Source organism: Phasianus colchicus, chromosome 7 (genome assembly GCF_987193195.1).
Source record: "Phasianus colchicus chromosome 7, bPhaCol1.hap1.1, whole genome shotgun sequence".
Lineage (NCBI taxonomy): Eukaryota > Metazoa > Chordata > Aves > Galliformes > Phasianidae > Phasianus > Phasianus colchicus.
Window position 1 is genome coordinate 30,869,628 of NC_143442.1, and position 27,611 is coordinate 30,897,238.

General features: G+C 40.2%; 2 protein-coding genes across 11 annotated transcripts in view; one reads left to right on the forward strand and one right to left on the reverse strand.

Moving 5' to 3' along the window:
- ITGAV (integrin subunit alpha V) overlaps positions 1–25,485 on the reverse strand; it is a 44,076-nt gene extending 18,591 nt beyond the window's left edge. For both annotated transcript variants that reach the window (XM_031604394.2, XM_031604393.2), the window contains exons 1-13: positions 25,334–25,485; positions 22,103–22,230; positions 10,737–10,828; positions 10,139–10,253; positions 8,757–8,818; positions 7,021–7,066; positions 5,832–5,957; positions 3,986–4,030; positions 3,746–3,789; positions 3,603–3,659; positions 2,948–3,000; positions 2,312–2,514; positions 65–256 (exon numbers count right to left, since the gene is read on the reverse strand). In XM_031604394.2, coding sequence (XP_031460254.1) covers positions 65–256; positions 2,312–2,514; positions 2,948–3,000; positions 3,603–3,659; positions 3,746–3,789; positions 3,986–4,030; positions 5,832–5,957; positions 7,021–7,066; positions 8,757–8,818; positions 10,139–10,253; positions 10,737–10,828; positions 22,103–22,230; positions 25,334–25,485 — 1,315 coding nt within the window. The remainder of the gene's footprint in view (positions 1–64; positions 257–2,311; positions 2,515–2,947; positions 3,001–3,602; positions 3,660–3,745; positions 3,790–3,985; positions 4,031–5,831; positions 5,958–7,020; positions 7,067–8,756; positions 8,819–10,138; positions 10,254–10,736; positions 10,829–22,102; positions 22,231–25,333) is intronic.
- The window catches only part of LOC149917301 (uncharacterized), a 59,452-nt gene that overhangs the window by 25,531 nt on the left and 6,310 nt on the right, over positions 1–27,611 (forward strand). For 2 of the 9 annotated variants that reach the window (XM_090144406.1, XM_090144404.1), the window contains exon 1: positions 25,484–27,088. The exons of 4 other annotated variants lie outside the window; for them this stretch is intronic. In XM_090144406.1, coding sequence (XP_090000532.1) covers positions 25,484–25,969 — 486 coding nt within the window. In that variant the 3' untranslated portion in view covers positions 25,970–27,088. Of the gene's footprint in view, positions 1–14,550; positions 22,106–25,483; positions 27,089–27,611 lie in introns of those variants that run through there. 3 more of the 9 variants (XM_090144405.1, XR_016468401.1, XR_016468398.1) reach the window with 3 other exon arrangements.

The window sequence follows — 27,611 nt, forward strand, 5'->3', positions numbered from 1 at the left end:
TAAATAGGCTGCTACTTAGAGGTAGGGCTGCTATTAATCTAAAGTAACATTTAGAGCCAAGGACCTGGATATCCATTTTTGTCCACGTCTGTGGCTCCTTTCAGCGAGTACCCAAAGCTGGGTGGCATAGTACGAGCAGCCCATTGCCCCTCAAGAATTTGAGATGGGACTGCATTCAAACCAGTTGCTCTTCCATTGTAGATGTAGACAAGTCCTCTCTTGTCCTCTCCACCATATGGTGCAGCTACTGCAATATCTGTAAACCAAAAGAACAATCTTTAATCTCTCTAACATTTGTGCTGACGTTGATTTATAATTTCTGATCTTGTACTTTTGATCTATGTCAATAGGAACAAAATGTAACAAGTCTTTAAAAAAATCATTTTTTAATTGTATGCTCGGATATCCTAGAAACTTAGCAAGAACATATCAAACTTTTATTTGGATGTGGAGAGTAAAAGGAACAGTTCTGCAAATACTTACGCACTTCACTAACTCACAGATGGATCATATGGATTTGGGATAGTTTTGAGCTTATTTAACACCCAAAATTAGTCACTGCTGGAGACAAATCAAAAAAGTGGAACGATTTGTCTATTTCATTAACATGCTCATGCTCCTCCAAAGGGTGTGGTATTTTAATAGTTGTGGAAGACTGAAATCAGCCTAAACAAATGTTAAATATTGAATTCCAATCTACTGTGATCAGGGCTTGGCCATTTATTTTATGGAGAATATTCAGTTACGTCAATTACATTCTCTCTTTAGTTTAATATATTTGTGAGCACTTAACATTTAACAATAAACAGTAATAAATAAAATGCTAATCAGATTCCATAAGAAATAATACCTCTAAAAGCAGCTTTAGAAGTATACTGGTGATCTGAAGTAAATGTTTCCCCAGTAGGTTCAAAGTCTTGCTTAACATTCAAGTGTTTAAATACTTAACAAGATACAGAGAATAATTAAATGATTCCCCATCTTCTCTTAATTTTGAAAATGTTTCATAAGAGAACAAATACTTTACCGTTTTGTATTTTGAAACTCATCTTTACAAACTTTACACAAACAATAGAAATTTCAATCTTTAACCATACTGTGATGAAAAGCATTTTAATTAGCACTCCCAAAATAGAACAGAACAATAAATAAGTAAAGCAGATCTAATAATGGCATAATAATTACACTTACAACAAGGAAGATTTTTGCTACGATTTTCTCACCTATATGTATTTCAGACTGAAATATGATGGAATGAAAGCACTGTCTGGATCATCTAATCAAGTGAACAGGTTTTTGGCTCTCAGCTGTAACTTTTCCAATGTCTTCCATGAATAGGTGCAAATGATGCAGGTTGCATCCTTGCACTAATTCTGTATACTTCCAATGACTAAAAAAATTTAAGTATTAACTTTATCATATTAAATGGCATAAAGTATTTTGAGCTACCGTACATATGGTACCGAACTGGCACATTGCAAAACAATTCTAAAGTTAGCATGCTCACAGTTGGCCTAAAATCAGATTTTTATCCAATAATGGCTAAGTTAATTATGTAAATTGCTAAGTAAAATGCTAAAATAAATATTTATTTGTGAAACGTGTTCACCTAGGATTCTGAAAGCCTCTGAGCCAAAATTATATAACCATTGGCTGTTTGTTTGTTGTCCATTCCCAAGTGAAAGTTACAAGAAGCACTGGCCAAAGGCTTGGGATTCCACACTTTTGGTCGCATCAGAGTTTCTGTCCAAATACTTGTTCAGGAAACCCAGCTCTTGGTACAGTTGGCTGTAGTTGTCACAAAACATTTTCAGCAGACTTATCAATTTAAATATATATGTATTTTAAAATCTAGACTTTTGTCAGGAAAATCTTTTCTATTAAAATATTTTTAACCAACTCTTGGAAACAAATTCTCCAGTCATCTTTGTGTTTCTGGAGAGAAAGATCGGCTTTAAGCAATGGGAACAGGTAAACTGTATTGAGGATGTCCAAACAAATTACAGTGGAGACTAAGATATTTAACCAAAATATCTACTGCACTTATCACCTAGAACGAAATACACTACCAGCATAACAACTAAAATAATCCATGCTGTAGTTTAAATGGTATAGTCTCTGCTCGATGCATACATGTAACTCCTATTAGCATTCTTGGGAGTAGCATACAAGCATCGAAAGGAGTCTAGACCTTAGTGTCCAACATTCACTCATGGTTAGAACACTTAATGTTTGCTCGCAGAATCCAAACTTCGTGTCGTCTAGATTTAATCTATGAACTTAAAATTCTTGTGAAAAAATTATGTCCTACCATTAAATCCATCCTGGTCTAGATCACCCAGGGGTGCAATAGCACTGCCAAATCTTGCAAATATCTCAAAACCATTCAGCTTTGCGATCTGAAACCCTCCAGAGGCTCTTTGAAGACAAATGGAAACTTGGCCGACCTCTTGAAGTTTCCCATCAGAACCTCGATCCATAAAAAGTGGGGCTCCAATAAATAAATCTGTGTAACTAGACCAAAGAGGGATAAGGTTCTTTTAGAAACAGCATGAAAATCCAGTTTCATTCTCTCACGTATCCATTAGCAGGAATAATTCAGCACTCAAGCCAGTGTTAACATGAAAGTTTTCTATCTTTGAATTGCAACAGAAGGCTAATATTTATGGCAAAGAAAGCCATATAACAAATAAATAATTTAATGCATTTAAAGCATGTGAATGCATATGCATTTTTGTAAGAATATAAAAAACAAATCTCCACTTGATAAAATATTGAAGTCTAGTGAAAACGTCTGCTGTATAGATACAGTTAAACAAGTTAAACAAGACAAAAATGCATATTATAGGTGTGTTGGTTTTTTTTTAATTTAATAAATGCTTTTTTGTTGTTTTGTTTTTCCAGAAACACATTGGGTGGGAGGGGGGAAAAGAAGCAGCCCACTTACTCGTCCCCATTGATATCTGTGGCAGCCACTGAATAGCCAAAATAGGCAGCCATCTGGAAAACAAAATTCAAAACAAATTTCTGAGTTGTAATGACATAAACGCACAAGAAAGTTTGTGCAAAAAAAAAAAAAAAGCTTCTCATTTTTTATTTGTCTTCAGTACTCTGTTAGAAGGTAAACTTATCAGTTACCTTCCCCGTTCTGCCTTTCATGATCCAGTACTCTTTCTCAGTTATCGAAGTATGCAGCATTTGCTCTATCCAGATAAGATTGTTTTTCTAAGTAACGTTAAGTGTCTAAGGATCATAGAACCATTAAGGTTGGAAAAGACTAAGATCATCTAATCCAACCATCAGCCCATCACCACTGTGCCTACTAAACCACGTCCCTAAGTGCCACATCTACCCTCTTCTTGAAAAACTCCAGACAGTGACTCCACACTCCCCTGGAGGGCCTGTTCCATAAAACAAGAAGAATAGTACCATAAATCAGGAACAGGCAGAACTCAGAATTCCTACACACATTATAAACATTTTTTTGGCACTGAAGCTAATAACATAGGAAATTTTACATAATCTAGTACCCAAAATCGTTTAACGTATCATTTCTCCTTAAAAACAGCCTCCTTGTCATTTGCCACACCAAAGGAACATACCTGCTCTCCAGTGAAGTTGTACATGGAAGACATGTTTTTCCCGTTGTAGATGGACACCTGCACATGAGAAAAAACACATTATGGCAAAGCAACAATTTTTATCTTTTCATTTATTATGAAATTAACTGCTTCAAATTTCCTACCATGCCTAGAGTTCTGGCTGCTCTTGGGACTCCTGATACAAAGTCTGAAATACAAAACAAGACACACATGTAACATTCAGTTTCCAAAGCAGAATGCCTTCTCTTGAACAGGGTAGCTCATTCCTAGTGCTTTATACGTTTTCCCTTGCACTTCATCATTTGTTCTACACCACTTATTTGGAAGTCCTGCACAGTGAATTTCCATTTTTTACTGATTTTTTACTGAAACAAGAATCTTACCTTCTATGCCATCACCACTGAAGTCTCCAACAGCCACAGAATATCCTGATTAAGAGAAAAATTAGTAAATCACATGAGGAACCTTTTTAAGCCTTTCACCTCTCTAAACTTTTCACAAGTCTTGATGCACGTTGAAATATAATGAAACAATTTTTTGCCTCGGAGTAGATTAGATGATGAACAGCTACACGAGCAGATTGTAACTCATCAGCTTCCATGTCAGTGAAAAGATATATTCCCCGCGTGGATTTAACAAACTTTGTACACTAGTTCTTATATGATGAGAAGTGCTTCAGGCAGACTCAAAGATGGTTCAGAATAAAAATATTTCGGTTTGATTTTTCAATAACTCAAAAACAAACAAAAACCCAGCAACTTAGTTTCCATCATAATAATAGTTGTTTTCAAATTGAAATCCTGAAAGAATTTACAAAAATACTACTTTATGTCTGTGAAGCTCAGCAAATATTTGCTAGCAATCTTGTCAAAATTTGTTTGTAAAATAGTGTCAATTGTGGACTCTGCAAATAAAACTTTATTTTGTGTAGAAAAGAATAAACACTGAGAGCATAGTTTAGAATAGTACCAGTATAAAGGACAGAATTTTGAGCAAGGGTCTTTTGGCCCGTTAGCCAAAGACTTCAGCCAAATGACCACACCGTTTTACTTCAAATGCAAAGAACCTCAAGAGACTTAAAATATCATTGTCACAAAGCTTCTGTTTGAATTACTTCCTTATTCTCAACCTACTACTGAGTTGCTAGTTCAGTTCACATTCAGAAAAAATGTACTAGCGATGTTGCTCACAGAAAAACAGTGTATTTCCAAATACTGATCACCTCTGCAGCTAAGAGCTTTAGTAACAGGTTATATAGAGATTACATGGACAACTTGCCATTTGCAACTGGAAATTGAGAGATGACACACCAGTCTACATACATTAATGCACATTTTAATTAGAAGCATAATGAAGTTTTCTACATTTAGATATCTTTCCTACTTTCTACCTGGAATGTAAACATGTAGTGACTTCCACATGCAAAAACAAGAACATAAATTTTACTTTCTTTCTCTCTGCAAGTGTATTAGGAATATAAACATATTTATAGAGATTTTTTTTTTGAAGGAATGAGAAAAGATGGGGGCTTGCTCATCACTAAACCCATACCAACTGCAGTCACAAGCAGTAATTAGTTGAAAGCTCAAACAAGCTTAAAAATTAACGAGCAAGAAAATGCACAAATCCTGGATTCTGTGGTTTTTCCATATGGTTAATCCTATTGAGTATCTTAATCTATATACCTTAAATTGCTATCAAAAGAAATTACGTTCAAGATGAGCATTTTAAAATTATCAGTTCCTGGGAAATGTCCACATTCACCCTGTTAGACATAGGTAAAGCTAAACAATAATTTCTTAATTGTCAAAGGCAATCTTCTCATTAGCTTTCTTTCCCAACATGATTCTGCCCCATTTTTGCTTCATTTTGATTTCTTATTTAGAAACAACTGCTTTTCTAAAATAAATAGCTATGTGAGTAACTTGTCAGGTAAATATCATACCTGATAAGTTATATTAGGCCTAAATTACAGATCACCAAAGTGAACAGAAATAGTCCCGTTTATTTTGTAATCAGCTGGTTTGTGAGTCAAGATTATGGCAAGGTAACAAAGCTTCTTTCATACATGATTTACAGCATTTTCAGCTCTCTTTTATCTGCCAAATTTTAAATTAATAGTGTGGTCTACATTTTAATTGGAATAATATGAATAGCAAAAGAGATTTTGTATTTGTTTTGTTTGTTTGTTAAGTACAACAAGGTTTACTTCCCTTTCAAACTACATACCCAAGTAGCTGTCATCAAAAGCAGCACTAGCAGGTCTAGTTGCTAACTGGTCGTCATATTTTGTACTGTAGACTTTGGAGTCATATTTAGCCACAATCTCTGTCACTCGATCAGAAATGAGCTGGCCTAAAGATAAAGAAAACAGCTTAAAACACATGTGCACACATTCAGTAAACAAGACAGATTTATGAGATACTTGCTTATAAAGCAACAGCTCTTCCACAATACTAATCAGAAAACAGCCAACAGCAGCAGCACTAGAAAGGATAAAAATGGAAATCTGGATCCTACTTCAGCAAAGATTTATGCACATATTTAATCAAAAGCTCATGACGTGCTTTCACTGAAAATAGAAGCCACTCCTATATGTAAGGCAGGACTTGAATGAGACTGCTCAGTTAGGTAAAACACGCATATGCTCGTGCTATTTCAGAACTGAGTCACCCTGTTCTTGTCTGAATTCCATAAAATGAGAGCTTAGTATGGCAGTAAACAAGATATTAACAAGCTGGTGCTTTACTGCCTTCTTCCTGTTCTCATTTCACTAGCCACTAGATGGTGACTTCATCACATTCCTTTCTTTGAGTTTAAAATTAGATTGTATTGTAAGGCATTTTTTTTTTCCAGGAGAGCACTGACTTCACATTCCCAGATGTGTATGCAGCATAGGGACAATTACTCTTCCTGCATCTCAGAATGTGGGGTAAAAATATAGTTTTACTATTGCTATCTTCTTTTCAGAGCTGGGATTTTTGTTTGGTAGTAACAGAAGAGAATAAATAGTTTTTACAGATGAATTGGAAGCTTTGCCAGAAAGCAGTAAGATGAATATAAGTATATAATGTATATTGTATTCTCTCTGCAGCTGAATTTCAATCATTTCATTTTGTTTGGAATTTTGAACGTAGAACTAGAAAGATGTCTCTTGTGATGCCAAGTCTACATGTTGCCTGGCATTATACAGAAAATCTTTTAAATATTTTTGTATTTACATTAAAATGAAGGCAACAGATGTTGGCAATTCTGTCCTGGTTGTAACAACCATCTTCCAAACTGAGGCTGTAGGTAAACACTGCATGATCCTGCAAACAAGTACTCACTGAAGCCCACATTTACAAAATATGAATGAAAAGATGTAAAGAAAATTAAAGAGGTCATCCTATTCTGTAATTTAAACAATGTATCTTACCTTGCCAGTAAAAACTGCCAGGTCCTCCAAGCAGGACTCTGTCTCCCTTGGGGGAAAAAATAAAAAGGGGGAGGGGAGGGGAGATAATCTTCAAATTAATTATTTCTAGAGACCAAGAGAACACGTCCTGTATTCCTGGGAATCAAATAACCACATGCAAATAAACTGCATGTAAATAAACCACATGTACATAAATTGTAGCTTCACTGACCCCTCCTCCCCTCCCCCTTTACATTTTTTGAAGGAATGATTAATCCTAATTAAAAATGTATACATTGTAGAACACTAAGATAAACCACAATATCACTTCAGTGACTTGCTTCTCCGTATCATCCATCTAAAATTATCAGCATAATTTTGCTTTTTGTTTTAGTAGTCCTTTTAATCCAGGTAAGGCAACAGAAATAAACTTAGGAGAGAGTATAAAGATTGCTACAAACCAATAATATGTTTTTTGGCCAGTACACAAAACTAGACTCATCTTCTGCCTCTCTTCTTTCTTTGATGGTTGGACTAGATGATCTTGCAGGTCGTTTCCAACCTTACGATTCTATAATTCTATACAACTTCTTGTTAGAAAAGTTTAATTCAGAAAAGCTGTGATGTAATTCCCCTACTCCCTATTCCTTGGTAGAAGTACAATCCATAAACCATTTTAAGCAACTTGAGCCACATTAGCTATCCCAGCGCTGGGAATTTGCTCCATAAGTACTTTACTCAATCAGGCCATTGGCTTTGCTGCATAACTAAGCCATTTATCCTCATTTTAATCTAAAAACTCCCACATCGACCTCTCAGAACAAAATAGGTCAGAGATTTGGAGATACCAGTCTTGCCAACTCAGCTAGGGAGGTGGACTGGAGCCCAGCATTTGTTTTAAAAGGGGCTAGAGTCTGCACAGTAGTCCTGAAGGGTACAGGCAAAATAACTGAAACACTTCTGAGCCAATATTTGCACAGTCTGTGGAGCAGAAACAAGGGTGTCTTCAGGCAAAGAACGAAAGGGTATTATGCAATATAAGGTCTGAAAAACCCAAAAGATTGCCACATCACAAATGGATCTTATCATGCCCAGATAATGCTAAACAATTTAACTGATAAAAAAAATGATGATAAAAGAGCTATAGTTAGTTCTGAGATTCAGGCACAGTTTTATTGTGAGCAGGCTTTAAAAGTTATTGTGAATTAAAAATATAGGCATATTAAAAGGGAAGGAGAATACACTGCAGAAAAAAAATATATATATATAATAAAGAGGGCAAAAAAGAAAGTCTATTTCTCCTAGTCACTGAGAAAAACAAAGCTCCATTCACAGGAATGCTGTCTACCAGTTCCCTTCAGCAGTAAGTTACTTTTCCTCAACAAGTAACATTAGCTATGCACTGGTCCTTCCAGAAAAAAGCATCTCAAGACATTTTACCTGAGTACTGGCTGCAGCAGGGCTTTATAGCATGAGGCTGGAAAACTGGATTATTTATTTTTTACATGACTCCTAGAAGTGGTAAGTGTGCTGTTATGAAGGTGTAGGGAGAAACATGTTTACACTACTGGAATGGTTTGAAGGGATTGTTCTTAGTTTATAAGGAGTTTATTGTTTGCTTTCTCTCCCCCGCCCGACCACGAATGGTGGCTTACATGTAGTTTCATAATGTCTCTGCTTGTATGTGGTCTGTATCAGGGTGGCTGTTAAATTGGAACCATCTGCTGAGTAACAGGAACTAAGTAACAATCACATACCTTTGTAAAGTCGATACTAAATCCACCCTGACAAAATCCTTGTCCATCTGCATCAATAGTGGCTAAAGAATAGATATAAAAGGAAAAAAAAAAAATCAAAGATAAATATAATCAATAGTAAATCAGGTTGTTTTGTGGATTCTTTCCAATGCATCTTTCTAGATAACTTTGCACTCCTGACTTTGAAATTTGTAAACTTATTTCACTTGAATTAGTATTTTCTCTTTACAGACAACTCACAATCACATGCTGTAATACCTTCAAGGCTGACCTAACATGTATTCTAACCTTAGCATACTTTCCAGCCTATTTCAGTCAAATTAAACAGCAACTCCATATTGCTTCTGGATTTCATCTTAAATTATCAGGAAAAATTGTTCCTAGCTTTATTCAAGAAACCATGCAAAATATGGAGTAAGGTTTGCTTTTCTTAAGGAAAAAAAAAAAAAAAAAAAATTGAAATGCAAATAACAATAGAGTATTTGAAGTATTGCCTTAAAAGAAAAAACGCATATCTGGCTGAAAAAATCCCCACATACTGAGACTCATCTATAGGTGGCTTAATCTTATCAGTATATAGCTCCAGAACAGAAATGCAGAGGGACACTCATCTAGAAGTGTGACTAACTCAAGCTAATACATTCTTATTTGACCTCTTTTTCTGTTGGACCACAATGGATTTCAATCCTGCTGTTCCCCAACAACTTGCAAAAAAATAAAACAACAACAAATCTTTAATACAAGTGCTCAACCTTTAGTCTTGCATAGTAGGAAAAAAAAAGAAAAATAGGGTTATAAGCTTTTGGACTGTACACCAACTCAATTACATGGTAAGGATGCAAAGCATTTGGAGAGTAAGACAATGAATGCAATTAGAACTGTGTCATCATGTATATAAACATTCATGGAAATCAGAAGCTTCTTCTGAATGATCTCGTGCAAATGAGCTTTTTCTTTAAGCGACACAAATAACTAAGCTGCAGAAATGTCTAGAGTTGGTCTTCAAGTGCCAGATTTGTTGTTCTAATGTTATGTCACTCAGACAGCTGTGAAGAGCATCAAGTAAAATATTATTACAATTACTGCACTGGCTACATAGGAACATCCACATCTTGAGAGGAAAAAAAGGGCTTAGTTTCAATGCGAGAGCCATTGCTAGTGAAGCGGTCAGTAAAAAGTCTGGCATCCTCTGTTCCAATTTTATTTGGATCAAAGATTTTCCTCTGACCTACAGTAGAGAAAATAAGGTCTGGACACTGACCATCAGAGTTGGAGGGGAATCCAGATGTCTGGATCCTGCTTAATATATTTCAAATTGCTATGAGGGGGAAATACAAGAAAAACAAGAAAAATTCCTAACACAAGCACAACAGATCACTTACTTGACCTGCAGGGTGCATATTCCACAGATTTAGATCCAGCAAGCAGGTAACAAGTTCCCACAGGCTCTCGCTCTTGTTTTGTTTCAGTTCTCCAGTGATACAATGGGGCACAAGCCTAAGGAAGAAGACAGCAGTGAGAAAACTCCTTTTCAAAATGCTGGGAGGTGCGGGCTAGAAGGACTAATACCATGGAATTGCAATTTATGTTTTTTTTTTTTTAACAGACCAGAAACCAAAGACATTTTGACAGATGCACCGTGGGTTATTGGAGATCTATTTTTTTTAGAAATAGCTGACTTACAGCAAAAAAAATTAGATATAATATTTTCTTCAAGCAGCATTTGTAAGGAGTTCTTTAAGAATTCAAAACACATTTTAACTTCAGAAAATGAATTCTACTACTTTTCTCAAAGCCAGAGAAAATTGCTACAACCTTTGTTTATGAACACTTTAAAATTCTGAAAAAGCTAATTCTGAAAAAGTCAAATCAAGCTGATTAGTCAAGTTTTATTTAAATTCTGAGTCATTCAGATCTTTTCATATCTTTTCTACTGCAATACAGCAGTACTGAAGCATCTGAAAAGTAACAAAAACTTACCAGAATTTTATCATTTTTGGATCTCACAGATGCTCCGAACCACTGATGAGACTTAAATTCCAGTGGATCATCAGGAGCAAAATCTCTGTTGCCTACAAAGAAAATGAGAAAGCAGCATAACTTCATGGTGAACTGTTACAGTAAAAATTTAAAATGTTAAGTCATTGGTTTTGCCACACCCAGAGGAAAGCAGAAAACAGTAACACTGGAGGATATCATCCTTTTAGCAAAATAAGCGTTAGAAGTGATTTATTGACATTTATTTTTACATTCCAGGCAAAATGCAGCTATTTTTAGTGTTGTGAGCATGCAACAGTTACAGCATCTTTGACAGGAACACAGTAAATATCTCATACTTCAGATATTTGATTTTCGTGTCAGATTACAACACTGGTCAAGAATCAGTTCAGTGCCAAAGCTAAGTTAAGAACGTGCTTCTAGAAGAAACATTATCCTGATAAAGTTGTACCAATCTTGCCATTGGCTGGAGTCAGGACAGAAATTCATCTACTATTCTATTGAGTGTTAACATTTCTATTCTGAATGTGACTGCAGGATGTGATACAAAGCCAGCAATCAGCATTCTTACAAGTTATGAGGGCAGACAGTAATAAAAATGGTAATGAATTTGCTCATACAGAGGAATAATTTTAGTTTGCACTGCTCAGTGATGAAGTTTGGTAGATGCAACTTAATGAGTGGTATTTTGTGCTGTTACAAATATAAAAAGTCTTTAAAATGTTTCACATTTCTTATGTGCTTTCAATGGAAAAGTAGAAACTTTGCCAGCCTCTTCAGAAACCCAATGTAACACTCTGAATTATTATTATTTTTTAAAACGTTGCCTAAATTGCTGGTTTGCGGTGCCTAAAGCCAAAGAGTCCAAGAGTTCCTCAGCCCTACATCACTTCCACAGACCGAAGGGGAACCCCAAACCCAGCCTTGTTATGAATCAGCAGTTCTAGTGCTTGAGACCTGTGACCACTTGAATCACAACTTCCTTGCAAGTCAGACACCTCAGGAGGCATTCTTTGTCTCGAGAGACTGTGTCACTTCCATTAGGAAAATCCCACAAGAAGTACAGTAAAAGCAGTTCTTATCTTCAATCAGCCAAAACAAGCAAAGACCTGGACTACTCTCATTTTGCTCTAATATCAGAACTATGCAGAAGTCAAGGCCAAGCACATAACATCACAGAGAACTATTGTGTTGCGTTTTCTTTTTCTCCTAATTTCAAAGGTAATGAGAAAAGGAAGAGAAAAGTAGAAAACACTTCCTTCTGTCCTCCTCTCCTTCACTTTCTTACTGAAAAGATGCTCTAGACAGGGAGGGCCTGATGATTAAGCATATCTGCACAAATTTATGTACACTGCATACAGTCACACAATGCTCAGACAGAAATGTAGTTTGAAGGTCTGCATGTCACCGCCTCACAAAAAAAAAACCTGGAGACTTCACAGATTATTTTCAAATACGTAATGTCTTGAGCACACATAGTTTTGCTGTATCTTACCCTTTCCTTGCCTTTAACTCATGAAAAAAGATGGATAGTTTTGCTAAAGGATGCAGCTGCCCCCAGGAGAAGTAGTTTCCATGAGATGCTATCCATATGTTTCTGCTGCCAACCTTTATCATAGCCCTACTCCCTACTGGTCACATATACAGAAGGAACCCTATAGAAAAAAAAAAAAAAAAAAACAGGAAGATCAGGGCCCAACCCTGCTAACTGCAAGGGGAGGGAGGCAGTGCTGACCTTCTGGGGAGAAGGCAGGGATACAGGGCCAGGACTGGGATCTAATTCCTTTGTGGCAGTATAATGGGTTTAAACTTGGTTTATTCTCATTCTAACACCACACCCAAGGTTATACAGCCTAAAGACAAATTTGGCTTCTACCCTCTGTTTGTATAGCTACTCTTAAATACAAAGCCACCTCTCAGTTTTACTTGCCAAACAAAGCAGTATGCTTTAAAGAATGTAAATCTTGTTGGGAACAGTTACTGCGTGGAGTTGTGTGTCTTTGTCTGCTCTTGGATATTTATGCAGCACTACCTATTTATGACTACAATGGAAAGTACTATAACAGTTTAGTACTGTAAAGCAGAATCCTATCCTAAATCTTATAAAAATGTGGAGGATATAGAGACTTCCAATGTAAGCTTCAAGCACTAGACAATAAGTAGAAGTAATGATCTTGTCAGAATAGCAGGTAAGCAGCCATAGAGCATTATCAGCAACCTGATTTTATTGTAGACATAAAGGAAATTATTTCCCTCAAGTTTCAGTTGAATGCATCAGCTGAGACAGAATGAGGTAATAAAAAAAGACAGATTATTGCTTAGTGGTGCCATCCATCCATAGACTATGGTGATTGCATGGAAAGAGGGGAAGCAATTGTTCACCCAGCACACGCTGCCAGAACAACAGCTCTCTGCCTTTTCCCATTGTATTCCTGAGCCGCAGAAGCTCCAGTGCTGCCCACACCAAGGATGAGGCAACATTCAGGATGGCAGCAGTAAGCAATTCTCCTTCTTCAAGCTTTCAGGGAAGACATTTTTTTCTATAGTATTGAAAAGGCCGTCATTCTGCTTTACATTAGGGATAATATTAGAAAACTGCCATCAAGATAAAACTGAAAGGTAAGCAACAAGGCTTTGAGATACAGTCAGAAGCTGGCACAACCCCAAGTTAATTACGTTTCAAGTGTCATGACATCAGAAGCCAGCATTATGATCTCTGAAAGCTTTAAGAAAAAAATGGAAGTTCATATACTTAAAAAAAAAAAATCCACAGCACATACAGTAAAAACTGCTCCATTAGACACTTAAGCTAATGTCAGTACCCACGTACATAATATAAAACATCTGCTTCAAGGATAAAATGCCTCAGAGTGAGTTTGTCCTGCATTCAGTGCTTCCCTAGGAGAAAGCATTCTTTCCAAAGGGGGGCTGCTGTTCGGCTGGGGCAAAGTTTGCTAGAGCACAAAAATCTGAATCTAGTCAAACATATTTTGGAGGCATAGACTTTTCACATCAATTGTCAATGTTACAATACAGGCCTACTCTTAACTCTCCTTAAAGAGGAAAAGTTACTTTTATTTGTCCACCCACCTCCCTTCAAAATTCCCCATAGGAAGAGAAACCACAGAGAAGTAGGTTATGATTCTTTCTCCCAGCTTTAGTTTTCCCAAAGAAATACTAATTTTATGAGGAAATCTGGAAAACACCTTGCCATCAAAAATCCCCTTGCTTTGAATAAGCAGCCATTTGGGTTTCTGTTCTTGACTGGGGAAAACAAACATAAAGAACACGTGAGCCTTCATTGGAGCAAATCAAAGTTAAATAAGGTATATTAGCTTTACTGTGAAGCTAATTGACATTGAGACTGACTTTGATGTTTGTGTTTTAGTAGAAATCAAGGGCCTGGTTTTGTTATTGTTTTATCATTGCAAAAGTTTTCAGTGGGGAAGAGAGAAAGGAGGGGGAAGAGAGGAGAGAGAAAACCTCCCCCTCTGTTAAAAACAGGAGCTGCTTTAAACAAAGCAAACTAATATTAATACATACAGGGATTTATAAACCCGAGCCAGTGGTTTGACATAACGTAGTTGCCTTTACTGCTGTGACAGTTGTCATAGCCACTGATGTTTTGCTTCTATTTCTCATTTCCTCTGGAGTGTCTGAAGAATGTCTTGTAAGTGCCTTTGCACCAGTGCTGTACACTGTAAACAGGCATTCAAGCAAATATGCCAACTAATACAAATTTGATTCTTTTTTTTTTTTTTAACTTCAGAATTCTTCTACCAATGCTATTTTTCAGATTAAAATGCAGCCATTCCATGGACTCCTCCATGATGGGTCATTAATTCCAAGATTGCGTCATTTGACTGTAGGATTGTATCTGAGAAGACAACTTATGCTGTGGTTTTTCCCTTTGCTCCTTCCCATTGTAGTAGACATCATATGATGATTTCACATGTCTTTTTCATTATGGAAAGAAGGCTGACATGGCAAGCCAACAGTGCTTTGTCTCCCTCCTTTTTGGGGTGGGGGGAAAGCAGGGGAGGATGGCAGTGATGGGGTGGTCAAGGTCAGTAAAATTCCACACATTGATGATGCTCCTCTGGTCCAGGAGCACCACTTTACAAGATTGCATAAGATTCAACATTGTAAACTTGAATACATAGAATTAAAATTTGTGAAAACCAGTGTGAAGGGATGCTAGAAGTAATAGTCTAAGTCATCTTCCAAATAAAAATAAAAAGATCAAAAGCTTTTCCAATGCTGATTTACTTTTGGCTATCAGCTTTGGGTAGCTGCTAACTTCTGCATTGGGAAATAGAAGGCATCAGTTATAAAAATGAAGATATTACTATAAAATGACATGAGCTGTCTCAAACTTGTAACCTGTCTGGTTTTTGTATGGTAATAATGGAACTGCACTCATCCATTTACCCTTGCTCTGGAGTGCCAGACTGAACTGAGACAACTATGAGACAAGAGGCAGTGAACGGAAGAAGCCTAGCTCAGTATTAGCATGCTATAAACACTTATGAAATTATAAATCTTTAATAGCCACCCGATTCACCATATTTCTGTCAAAATAAACTTCTTTGTAACAAAGCCAAGGCAAATGATGTTGCCAGTTCTACGTAAAAGGAAATACAATACAGCTAGCCAGAAGAAAAACAACCTTATAAAATATACCAGGGTACTATTATCATAAGCCAGAATTTGACAAAGCAGAAAGCTAGCTATCTGACATCTAAAACCTCAGAGATTTCAACCTTAGTTACAGGCAAGAAGGAGCAAGTCCAAGTTTACCTTCACCTGAAAGTCCCAGTGCCGTGAGGCAGCTGATGACTCACCAGGATTTAGCAACAGTGCTTTGATGCTGGCTCAGGATACAGAGGAACACAGATTCCCAATATTCCCCCTTCCCTCTCCTGAGCTATGAATCCTGTTTCTCTCTCTGGGCGGAGCTGGAACAACTGGATCTTTTCCTTTGCCTACTGTAGGAGCCTTTTTTTTCCAGCTTGTCATACAATTGGGATCCAGCTACCCAAACACAGAGCCAACAGCATTCATTCAGGAGCCTACCTAATCATGAAAGCATGAGCATTTTTCCACCCTCAGCTGTAATAACAAGTGGAGGAGGTTTTATACACTCTACCTCCTCCTTTTGTATTCACAGAGGTACTTAAAGCCCAAGGCTGACGTTAGTCATCCCAACACATGATAAGGATAACAACTGAACTTCAATGAGACTGATGTAATCATAGATTTGGCGAGCTAAAAATCAGTCCATTCCACTACAAATGAATGAATAGTCTTCACAAGATTTATTGGTTTGCTCTTGACTAAATCAGTAGTGAAATCCCTGCACAAAGTGCACCTTAATCCCAATAAACCGATCTCCTACAAATGAAAAGTATTTGCAAAGGCTTGCTGTTTCCACAGAATACTTACCTATCCCCTAGTTCTTTATTCTTTCCCACTCTGTCCACAGGTGGAAAATAAGTTATGAATAACTGACTCACTTGCGCAGATCATCAGAACCTCAAAATACAAGCTCATGACACCCACGCAAGACATAACTTCCCTACATCAGCAGATCTTACATTGTGCAATGCTACAAAATAAAGCTGCACAAGGCAGTTAAAACATCCACTTCAAACTAAATAGGTCACAGATAGATACAGCTGTGCCAAACTGGTGGTTTAAGCTTCCGCACAAAGACTCCTATTGTCTACAATCACCCACTTGGGAATGGAAAGAAACAGAATGAGAAAAAAAACCCACAAGTTGGGAACATAAGGAAGAATCGGGGGAGTTTTTATTAGTATCTTCCTTTTCAGAAGCTTTTTTCCCCCATCTTTTATCATTGATCAAAATAACCAGACTTCAGAGAATTTCATCCAAAAATAATTAGGACTAAGTCATTCATTTGAAACAATCTTGGTGTGTCAAAAACATGGAAAGGTGTGGAGAGGAAGAACAAAACAAGTGACCAAGAGGCAAAACTGTATGCGGGCAGCCAAAGCACTAAGAGCACACCACACAGAGCTGAACAGCACTTCAACACTGGAGATGCTCTTTGTTTTAAGCATTCAATCATTTCTGTAAGACTCCCTGATCTTGCATTTTGAGATTTAACACAACAATAGGAAAAGCTTTCCACCAAAAGAAGGAATGAAAATTTAGCATTGCATCAATCTGTTATGCCAAGCGTATCAGAAGAGCACAACAATGCATTATCTGAGCAGCCAGTGCTGTCTGCGCTAAAAACAAAATCTGTTCAAGAAATCTGCAACTCATTAGCATAGAGGTTCAAAGTTGTTTGATGAGCATATTTTCCTTTGTAACAGTTTGTAGAACTGTCTGCATTCAGCATTTCATCAGATTACTCTATGCTGAAGCTCTTGAAACAGTCTGAGCACTGCACTACTTCTTTATGCTGCCATAACGAGCTACACTTTCAAACATCCTATTCTGGAACTGGTACATCTCCCAGTTATAGCTCTGATTAAAAACTTAACATCATCACAAAACTATTTTGTTAGTATTTTATTAAAAGACATGGGAGTATGAAGAAGTGCTACTTCTACCTAATGAGTTCCCAATATTCTCAACTGATACAGAGCTAGGGCTCCAAGATGGAAAGTAAAATAAAGTTACGAAGATGACTGCTTCCTTTTGGATAACAAGTACATAGGAAACTCATTTGGTTTACATTAATTTGCTACATATTGCTCACACGTGTACAGTTTCATTAATTCCAGCTGGTTACATGGATCTCTGAAGAATTTTTTTTTCTCAGAACAAAAATTCCAAATGCACCCACTCTCTAAAATCCTTTGACAAATAATCACAGAATGGTGTGGGTAGAAGGGGACCCTAAAGACCCCAGGTCCCAACCCCCAACCATGATCACGGACACCTCCCATCAGAGCAGCTTGGCCAAAGCCCCAACCAAGACTGTGGGGAGGCAGAGAGGTGCATCTTTAAAACAAGTGGTTTTGGACTTCTCAGAACTGGTCAGTAATAGAAAAAAGGACTGCTATATTAAGTGCGTTCCATTTACAGTGGACCCACCAGGAACACACATTTTCCTGGGAAAAGCTGCTAGGTAAAAAGACAAACAAAGCCAAATTTCAAAGAGAGGAATCACCTCTCCAGTCAGTTCTGTAGAGAAATAGCACTAGTGCTCACAGATCCTGCAAAATTAAATTAATCATACTAAGAGTGCCTCAGCTAAGTAGGAATAAAATAAAAATTAAAAGAAATAATAATAATTAAAAAAAACTCACCAACCAAATAACAAATGTGAAATGTGAGTGTGAAATATATAATGTCTAGCAAAGAAAATGATCTGATAATATCATTTGTTAGACAAAACAGTGGCAACTTTGAGCACCCTCCTATACATGGAAACTCTGAAAGTTGACAGAGGCAGAAGGAAAAATAATCCCAATTGTTTTACATAACAGTTCAATTGAATTTGTGGTGAAGCTGTGGTAAATGCAGTAAGAAGTCAATATACAGAAGAACACAATGACAAGGAACTTCTGTTTTGTGACAGTGGCATATTTAGCTACTGAATCAGCAAGAAAACCTGGAACAAGGCAAGAAAGTCTTATTCAATGCTTTTTAGTAAGGTCTATTTCTAGCAGCAGGATAACCTGTTAGAGACACAGGCACTGATTCATATTTCAATTTTGCATCAGATGAACAAAATTGTGCATGTGGGGAAGCTTGCCTGAGTGATTGGTTTCTTTTTAATTTTACCTCTAAGTGTAAAAAACCTGCCTGAAATGTTTGTCCAATGATATTTTAAAGCCTTTCTAAAGAGAAAAAAGTATTCTGACATTCTGGCTATATACACAAAAACACAGCCATATGTACCTCGAATCTGAGGGCATGTTCTACCACACATTTGTTATGCAATTTTCACATAGTCATAACGACATTAAATCAAAGCCAACTGATGTCAGTGCTAAAGCTCTCAGAAGCCCCACAGCGAAGCATCTTTACATTTGGGAAGTGTTAATGTGCGATATAAACATTTTGCCTTCCAAAGCCACCATGTGTACCAGAATGTCAAAAGCAATTAGTGTCATGTGCACACAGAAACACACGCACACAGGCACACGTGTAGAACATTCTCCCACCATGCAGGGAGTCCTAGGACACCAAGGCAAAGGGAGATCCTCTTTCCCCTTCACAACTCTATCACTGCTTTAAGTGAGAAAACATCCTATGTAGAACAGCAAAAGAACTTTTTCTGGCCAGCAGCTTAAAAATCATGTATATATTTTAACAAGGAACTTTATGTTACATATTCAGGTGAAAACATACATATACATTTGAATGATGTATGTATGAATATATGTATATTCACTCATTTTCAGTATGAGAGATAGAAGAGTTCCATGAATGGACTCCTCTTGTGAGGCACCCAGCTATCTCCCCTAAAAGGGTGGTTATGCACAGGAAGGAGGAAGACAAGCAAGACTGCAGGAATAGGGACTTAGCTGACTAAGCATCAGCTCAATTACCTACTGCACTTCTCCAGAGGAGCTGAGGGTGAGTGATGCGCATGGCTAGCAGAAAGTAAGCACTTGAAGAACTCCTTCAGAGATCAATATCAAAGAGGCAGTACCTTATTGCTACAGCTACATACCTTGGGACAAATGCAACAGCTGTAAGTGACCAAACTGCTGTGCTAATAACCGTATTTAAGCCAAAAGCAAGTGACAGAAAATAAAACCCGTTTCTATTCAGGCACTGATATGCAACTGAGCGTGGCCTTTGTACAGATGCAGAAGGAAAAAGTAATCACAGCTTGAGGTAAACATTAATAAGTACAAATAAAAATAAGGTACAAATTTACAAGGAAAAGAAAATGAGGGGGGGATGGAAGAAGCACCTCCCTTGCTTTACCTCTATCATACCTTATTTGTGATACAACCAGAAGGTCAGTAGGCATAGAAAGCCTCACTCAGAACATGACTTGCTCATTGCTGTGCTGCACTTCTAGTACAGGGACATGGCCTCTTTTCTCATGCTGTGCATGCGATACAGTGACTCGGCCTGGCCCAGGCCTGCTGGCTGTGCCATCTGGCACAGGGGCCAGGAGGCACGAGCAGGGCCATGCCTTACAGCGGGCAGTTCTGATCATGCCAGTCCTTGTGCAGACCTTGGCAGCCACAGACAGGAGGACAGAGATGCAGAGAAAGCCATATATCCGAATGCCCGCATTATTTTCAAAGGGCAGGTTTCTCAGTAGCTGTAAGCAAATAGAGAACTCTGAAGAAACCCAGCTGATGAATTATACAGAAGACGTGCTATTTTCCCTATTAACAAAACAGCCAAACAATCTAAAATAGATCTGCTTTGTGTTTCCAGAGCTAAGCAATGCCTCTGCAATTACATACCGCAACACATAAATATTGAAGGAGTGATGGATGAGCTTGAATTCTTGCAGAGACTGCATTTAGCTATCCATAAAAAAACTCCTTCCCATTAGCACTGCACGTTAATGGTCACATCATCAGCTGCTTCTTTCCTGTGAGGAGCATCGTAAGCCTCCCCTGATTCCCAGTGCTACACTGTGAGTTTGGGGCAAGCAGGAGTGAGGGACTGCACTGTGCTGGCAGAATATTTGGTCATTCTAATGTAGGGAATCAACCATTGTGTTACAGACAAAGAAAAAAACAATTGATTTTGTTTCAGAGCATTGATTATTTTATTACACTGAAATACAATCGCCCTTTTCACCCAGAGAATAATCGACAAATGCATTATTTCCCACTTCACTGCCACAAAGCTGGAATGAGTTAAAACATGCCTGACATAAATCCTCCTAAGCCACTATGACCTGCTAGCTCTACTGCTAAAACTCAAACAATTAACTTGTCCATTACCGAAATGGTAGATGATAAGCAAAATGCTGCTTGTTTGCTCAGTAGCACATACCTTAAGCACAGACATCAAGCAAAGCAGTGAGGCCTTTGTATCTATTTATTGTGCCTGGCATACGGATGAGTCCATAGCAGTTCTCATTTGAAGATGCATCTGGAACCTTACCTAGAGACTCATCTTTCCCTATGAGATGCACTTAAGCTATTGTATTACTGGAGAATATTACCTAAAGATGTCAAGGACAAATTATTCTTAAAAAACAAACAAACAAACAAACAGAAAAGTATTCTTAAGTCATCTGAAAGAAAGGTTTCTGTAGGCTGCTGCAGACAGATAGCAGCTTGGGTTTTGTGTGCATCTTTGCGTGCATCATTATTTGCATCACTTCTGTTTGTGTTTTACGTTCAAGAAGCTGATAACATGCCAGTTTTCAAAAATATATATAAACACATCTGAGAACTCTCAACACCAGCAGCATTCTGTGCTATACCTTGACAGTGGGACTGAGTGAAAAGTCTCCTCAGTGCATTTGTACCTGATTTACAAAAGCTGAATAAACTTTACAGCCTTTGGACTGACAAGTCACAGCAGCAAAGGCTGAAATGAATTATACCCTACCAGACTTTAAAGCACAGGTGTTTCCTCCTCCATACCACGCAGGTCTTGCTAATGCACTCCCAGGACACACACGTTTTTCCACTGGCCTGAAACAGGCTGTGGAAAACAGGATTCAGCACTGAATGGCACAAACAGAAAAGCACTCATGGTGCATTCTCACATGACCTGCCACAGCTTGTGGAAATCACTGTGTGTACTAGAGCATGAGGGCTGAGTGAGACGTTTTTTGTCAGCACTGCTGCTGCTCAGCTCTGATACACTTCAGAGATGGGTAAGCAATGCCTCTGACCTGAGGCACCCTGAGAACTCCTATCAGGAATGTCACACGTCACAAAGCTACATCCAAGAAGTAAGAAAACGTGTTTTTTTCAACAGTCTGAAGTTTATATTCCCAGTTTCAGGTTAAGCTTCTGAGTATTTCCTCATACAGCACATACTCTGCTATGAAATAAGGATAATAGCAATCCCTATACGCTGTGTTCTTAATAGGCATCTAATGTCCCTCAATGTTTATCAGGAATTGGATTGTTCAATGCTTTATGAGTGCTAGAAAGTACAAAGAAGAAACATAATAAATCATCAAGTTAAAATAAAAGAAGAAGCAAGTATGCTTGATTTAGCTTTCAGCATATACCAAATATAACAACATTCTCCAAGAGAGTGGAAAAACAACAATGGTGACATAGAGAGGCCAAGTCTTGACTTCTTGTCAGTCCAAAAATTGCCACATCCAAATCAACCATCAGGAATCACCATGTGAGCGTGAAGCACTCCTGCAATGCCCCAGGCTCATGGCAGAGCCCCTTCCCCTGCAGCAAACTGCACATTACCTGTGGAGTCAAAGATGATGGGCTGGCAGTTCCTGTTGGAGTTCCAGTTACATCGCAGCACCTGGCCCCCTTCTACCACATTGTGCTGGGAGGTGTTTGCTTTTGGAGCTCCCACCAGAAGAAATATCCTGCAGTAAAAAGGAGAAACGAGAGTTTCAAAACTTCAGGCACAGACACTGTTACTTCATGACATTCTAACAGTTCATAGATTTGAATGGATAGAGCCTTTGCATTAAGTTTAAAGCCAAAACTACTTCAGGTGTCAGAGGAATTGATACTGGGCTCGGCTCCCTCCTTTCTGCAAGCAAAAGCAGGCAAACCAATTTTGACTTAAGAGATGAAAGAAGATAAAGAATGACATACTCTGACATTTAAGTAAGATAAACACCTCTTATACTCTTTTCTTCCCCTTACAGAAAAATCTGCATTTACATCACAGTAGTAGTAGTTGCGTATTTCTATAATTTAACAAAGAAATTGTCTGGCAACATTTCTAGTTAATGTTGTACATAAGAGTAATTCAGGGAAGTTGGTCAATGTCCAGTGATGCATACACAGAACAGCAGTGCTCAGGAGGCAGTGAGCAGTGAGTCAGACCAGCATCAGCCAGCCCTCTGCTCAAAGCAATCACCAAGCATCCGAGTCACCGACAGCCACGGACCTGCGCGTTCATGAATCCCCACTGAAATTCATTACATATTCAATACATATTACGATAATCATTTCCTCATTAAGATGGGTCACTGTACAAATGCCTGCTCATGTAAGTGAGGGCCGTTCTGAGCAGGAGCTGCTACGGTATGGGCTCGTGCAAGTGGTAAAATGAAGATGCTGCAGAGTAAGAAACAGATGGAGCGCAAAGCCAGACCAAACAAGGCTATTAACTTCTTCCAGGAACTCCCACAGCTCTCAGACACACAACTCATCAGCACTTTTCTTAGGACGTCCGTTTAAAGCAGAGGCAATGACATCCAGAAGAAGCAAAGATGTAGAACTAAATGCTTCCTTTTATCAGAATCTGCTCTGTTGCACTGCTTTCATTTAGACTGAAAAAGAGAGAAGTCTTCCACTCACAGGCAATGCTATCCCGTATCAGATAGGGCAGCTGGTTTTGAAATAGGCATAGCCAGATAAGCTGGTTAGAGAGTAAGTCTCCTAGTAGATGGATCCAAACTTGGCAGACTTGTTCTGGTTGTGATGGTTATCCTCCAGACTTCATTTTAGCTCTAAGCTATGTTTTTTCTTCTTAATACATGAATTCCAGGTATAAACACATAAAACCTTACCAAAGCTCAGCTCATATGAATACCAACAAACAAGGTCATTTTTCAACTCCATTTAATTTGCAGAACCTTCAAAATCCCCTGGTGAGAACTTGGTAGAAAATCCAGACTTCCCAAATCCATTGGTTCCCCTAATGGCATTCACAGAGTAGTTTTCAAGAGAAAGAATTTGAGATGCTTTAACAGACTTAAATGTTTTCTCTGGGCATAACAGAAAGGTCTAAAAATAAACATTCATAATGCCAAGTGAAGAAATACATTAATTATTATAAATACAATCTATTAAACAAGTGGTAACTTGCCTCCCTCTTCACTCTTACTTCACTAGTTTTGAGAAGCCCTCCAAACTAAATATTTGCTTTTAAAAAAAATAAGTCATACTCATTTTAGCCTTTCTTTCATAACGCAATCTCCATGATGAGGTATATTAACATGGTCACCAATTTAAGACTTGCTGTGGAACTCCGCAAAGGTTCAGTCACTTCTTTTCCCAAGGAAAAAAAAATAAATAAACGCATTTCTGTAATCAGAAACCAAACTAGTAGACTTGAGTAATTTGTAACATTTCTGGCAAATTATAAGACCAGTGACTGTCTACAAAGAAGCCTGTACTCAGCATGCTTTGGGAAAGAGAGCAAGTGAGGGAGATTTCTATTTCCACAAGCATGCATCAGCTGTGCTCTGGCACCCATCCCCTACATAGGGCACCAGCCACCCCAACATAATGCTGCAGACAACACTGGCAATGTGCTCCCAGCCTCTGCAGTCAGGCTTCCATAGGTGTGCTTAGAGGAATCATCTCTTTCCAGTGCTCTACCATATGCTGATAAAGATGATTGGGTTTTGAAATACACTCATACATGGGAACGACAGACTATCAAGATTAGTGCTTCTGTGTATGCAAGGCCTCTTTTACTTTGTAAGTCACACCTTCAGCCACTTGGAACCACAGTTACATCCTGAGCCAGGAGCCAAATAGCACCCAGATAACAGACTGCCACCAACTCACGGAGTAGGTTTTTCAAACAGGACTCCTCAGCATGCTTTACACTGGTGTCCAGCAGCTAAAAAACAGCAGCTTGAGCTTCTGAGAGCTATTTACTCTGCCATACAACCAGTCGACCCAAACACCTTAGTTGGACTTCAATTACTTGAACTCAGCCGCTTTTTACCTCTGTCCCGTATCGAAGAGGCACTAAGCACAGGTTCAGAGCAGCGCGTAACCCGACTCACTCCCTCCAGCCGTGCGGGGCTCAGCTCCCACCCAACGCCCACCCAGGCTCACCGCGGCCAGCATCCCCTCCCGCAGCTCAGAGACCCGCGGCGCCACTGCCTGCGGCTGGAGGCATCGCGGACCCCGCGCACGGAGCGTTCCGGCCTGCTTCCCAGGGAACCGGCCTGACTGCGCCAGGGCCGGCTGCTGTAAAAGCTGCGGAGCGACTTTGTTTCACTAGGGGTTTGATCTCGGGGGCAGCAGGGGAAGCAGAGCAGATACAAACTAACTTCCAGCCACACCTAAAGTCACGGGGAGAGCTTTCTCTTGAAGATACGGAGGGAGTCTCTCACGCTACCTAAGAACCGTTCGCGTTTCAAGTTGCCAACAAACAAAGCCCCGAACTACGCTCACCCAGCCGGGGCTCAGCAGTTACCATCAAAGAAACGCGAAAAGGCAAGAGGGTGATTCCAACGGGAGAAGGAAGGAACGAGCCCGCCCCGCGCCGCTGCCGGCCGCTCGGAGAGCCGCAGATGCCGCCTTAAAATAAAGGGAGGAACGCAAATAGAACACGCTTGCTTTTAATAACGCGCTCGGCGGGATTAAGATAGCGGAGACGTCGCGACGCCCGCGCGCGCAGACAGGACGGCTGCCGGGCAGCGGAGCCGCGCGAAGATGCGCTGCAGACCCGCACCGGGACCGCGGGGCAGAGGGAGCGCGGGGCCGCGCACTTACGAGGAGGGGTCGGGAGCGAAGAAGTCCACGGCGAAGCCGAAGTAGCTGCCCTCGGCGCCCGAGTACACGGCCGGCCGCTCGGCGTCCAGGTTGAAGGCGCGGGCGGCGGTCAGCGCGCAGCCCAGCAGCAGCAGCGCCCGCAGCCCGGCCATGGCCCGCGGCGCTCCCGGCCCGGCCCCGCGCGGAGGGAAGGGGCGGAGGGCGGCGCCGGCGTGGGAGCGAGAGCAGGAGCGGGCCGCTTCCTCTGCCCCGCGCCCAGTTCCCTTTTCTCGGCGGGACGGCAGGAAGGAGGAGCGGCATCATGTGGTGCCGGGGGCGGGCCCCGCTCCCGCCGCCGCCCGGCCCCTCCGCGGCCTGCTCCGGCCGCCGTGCCGCGGGAGGGCGGCCCCGCACGCGGGTGGGGTCCTCCGCGCTCGGGCCGAAGCGAGGGACCGCCGGAGGAGGAAGCGCCGAAAGCCGCGCGGGAGCCGCGAGGAGCGGCCCGGGTGGCGGAGCGGCGGTGCCCGGGCCGTGGGGCGGCGGTGCGTGGCAGAGCCGGGCTGCGGGACGGCGGGGCTGCCGCTGCCCGCCCTGCTCCGGGAGGGACCGCTCCGAAGGGCTGGGACCGCTCGCCGACGGCTCGGAAACCGCCGATGAGATGTTAGACTCGATTCGAGCGGAAAGCGTTCTGCTTTGCTTTGTAGTTCCGCAGCAGGAACTGCGCGGAGTATGGGGCCGGCGTTCGGAGCGAGCCCAGCTGGCAGCAATTCTCGTCGAAAGACGGGGAAAATAATAAAGCGGTCAGAACACCTGTAGGCAGCCTCATACGGCCAGAAGCCGTGCGACGGAGCTGCCCGTTAACCCGCTGGACAATAGAAACGCCATTTCATAGCCAGCGAGCATTCCTGAGTTTTGATGTAATCAGCTTCATTCAGTGCAGTCGAAGCATGATATTGAAACGTTGACCCAGGACCACTTAGCGTGTTATTTTTTGCTTATCTTTCTATGACTTACTGCTCTCAAAGGACCCAAGGACCTTCCCCTTTTCCCTCCCCCCCCCGAAAAAAAAAAAAAAGAGAAAAAAAGGAAGTGTGCTTTGTCATCAATTACACAATGAATCACATTTCAGAATTAGCATCAGCTTCCTGTTTATCTTGGAGGGCAAATTTACAGCACTGCACTGTTTTTGGTGATGCCTACCTTGCCTATGTTCACTGATAGCCCAGTGTTGCGGCACACATGGGAAAGAAAAAACATGTGAAGGATTTCAGGGGGAACAACTGAACATTGGGGTAATAATTTCAGTTTCTCACCTATTACAGAAAGTTGCTTTAAGTAAAAAACTTCAATTCCATTCTATATTGTTATGGTCAGATTTTATGAAAATATGCAAGCTAAATTAAGTAATCAGTAATCAGTTATCAAGTCTCACAGCCTGCCTACCTGCAGTCTGACACACTGCAGCACGAGGACAGTATGGGCTCTGTGCAGGTAAACCCACGGCACTGCCAGAAAGAAGGACCTGGTCATTCAGTGTTGCTGCCAGTTGTTCTTACTGCTAAGTGATAATAATCATTACTTAAGGAAGCCAACTGAAAAACTATAATTCTGCCAAAAACGGGAGAGTTCCTATGCCCAGGCTCGACACTTGTTGCTGATTTTCCTTGTCTTGTCACCTCTCTGTAGGTAAAATCATGGACAAGAATAACATTTATGATGTAGTGACTTGTCTCTCATAGCTGTTACACTGTGGACCTGATCAAAGCAAAACTTCAGGTGGGTTGATAAGTTTCCAAATCCTAGCAAATACTAAAAGCAAAAAATAACAAAATACTCAATATGTCTGTAGGTTTTGCACAGGGAGGATTTATTTTCTCTGTTTGATCATATAACTTTACATGACGCAAACAGCAAGGGACAGCTCATTTTTAAGATGTGAGGGCTGCTTACTGAATGGTCAATTTTAACTTCCTAAGTGGCTGTGCAGCACTGCTGCATGCTGTCAGTAGATGGATAAGTGAAAAGCCAGGAGAGTAATTTAGCCATGGCACACATCAGAGGTTGCTCATCCCCAAGGCTATCTTCATCAGACGGTTTCCTTTCCTCAAGAGGACAATTTCTTCACAAGCCTATCTGCCCTCTATCACTGGGGCAGGGAATGCCGCCCCTCTTCCCCTGACTCAGCTCCCACCATGATGAGTCACACGCTGGGACAGGGGCACAGCCTGGGCTGCTGCTTTGTGCAGAACCCATCGATTGTTCCGGGCAGCCCACAGCTCTCCTGCCTCCATCTCAGCAG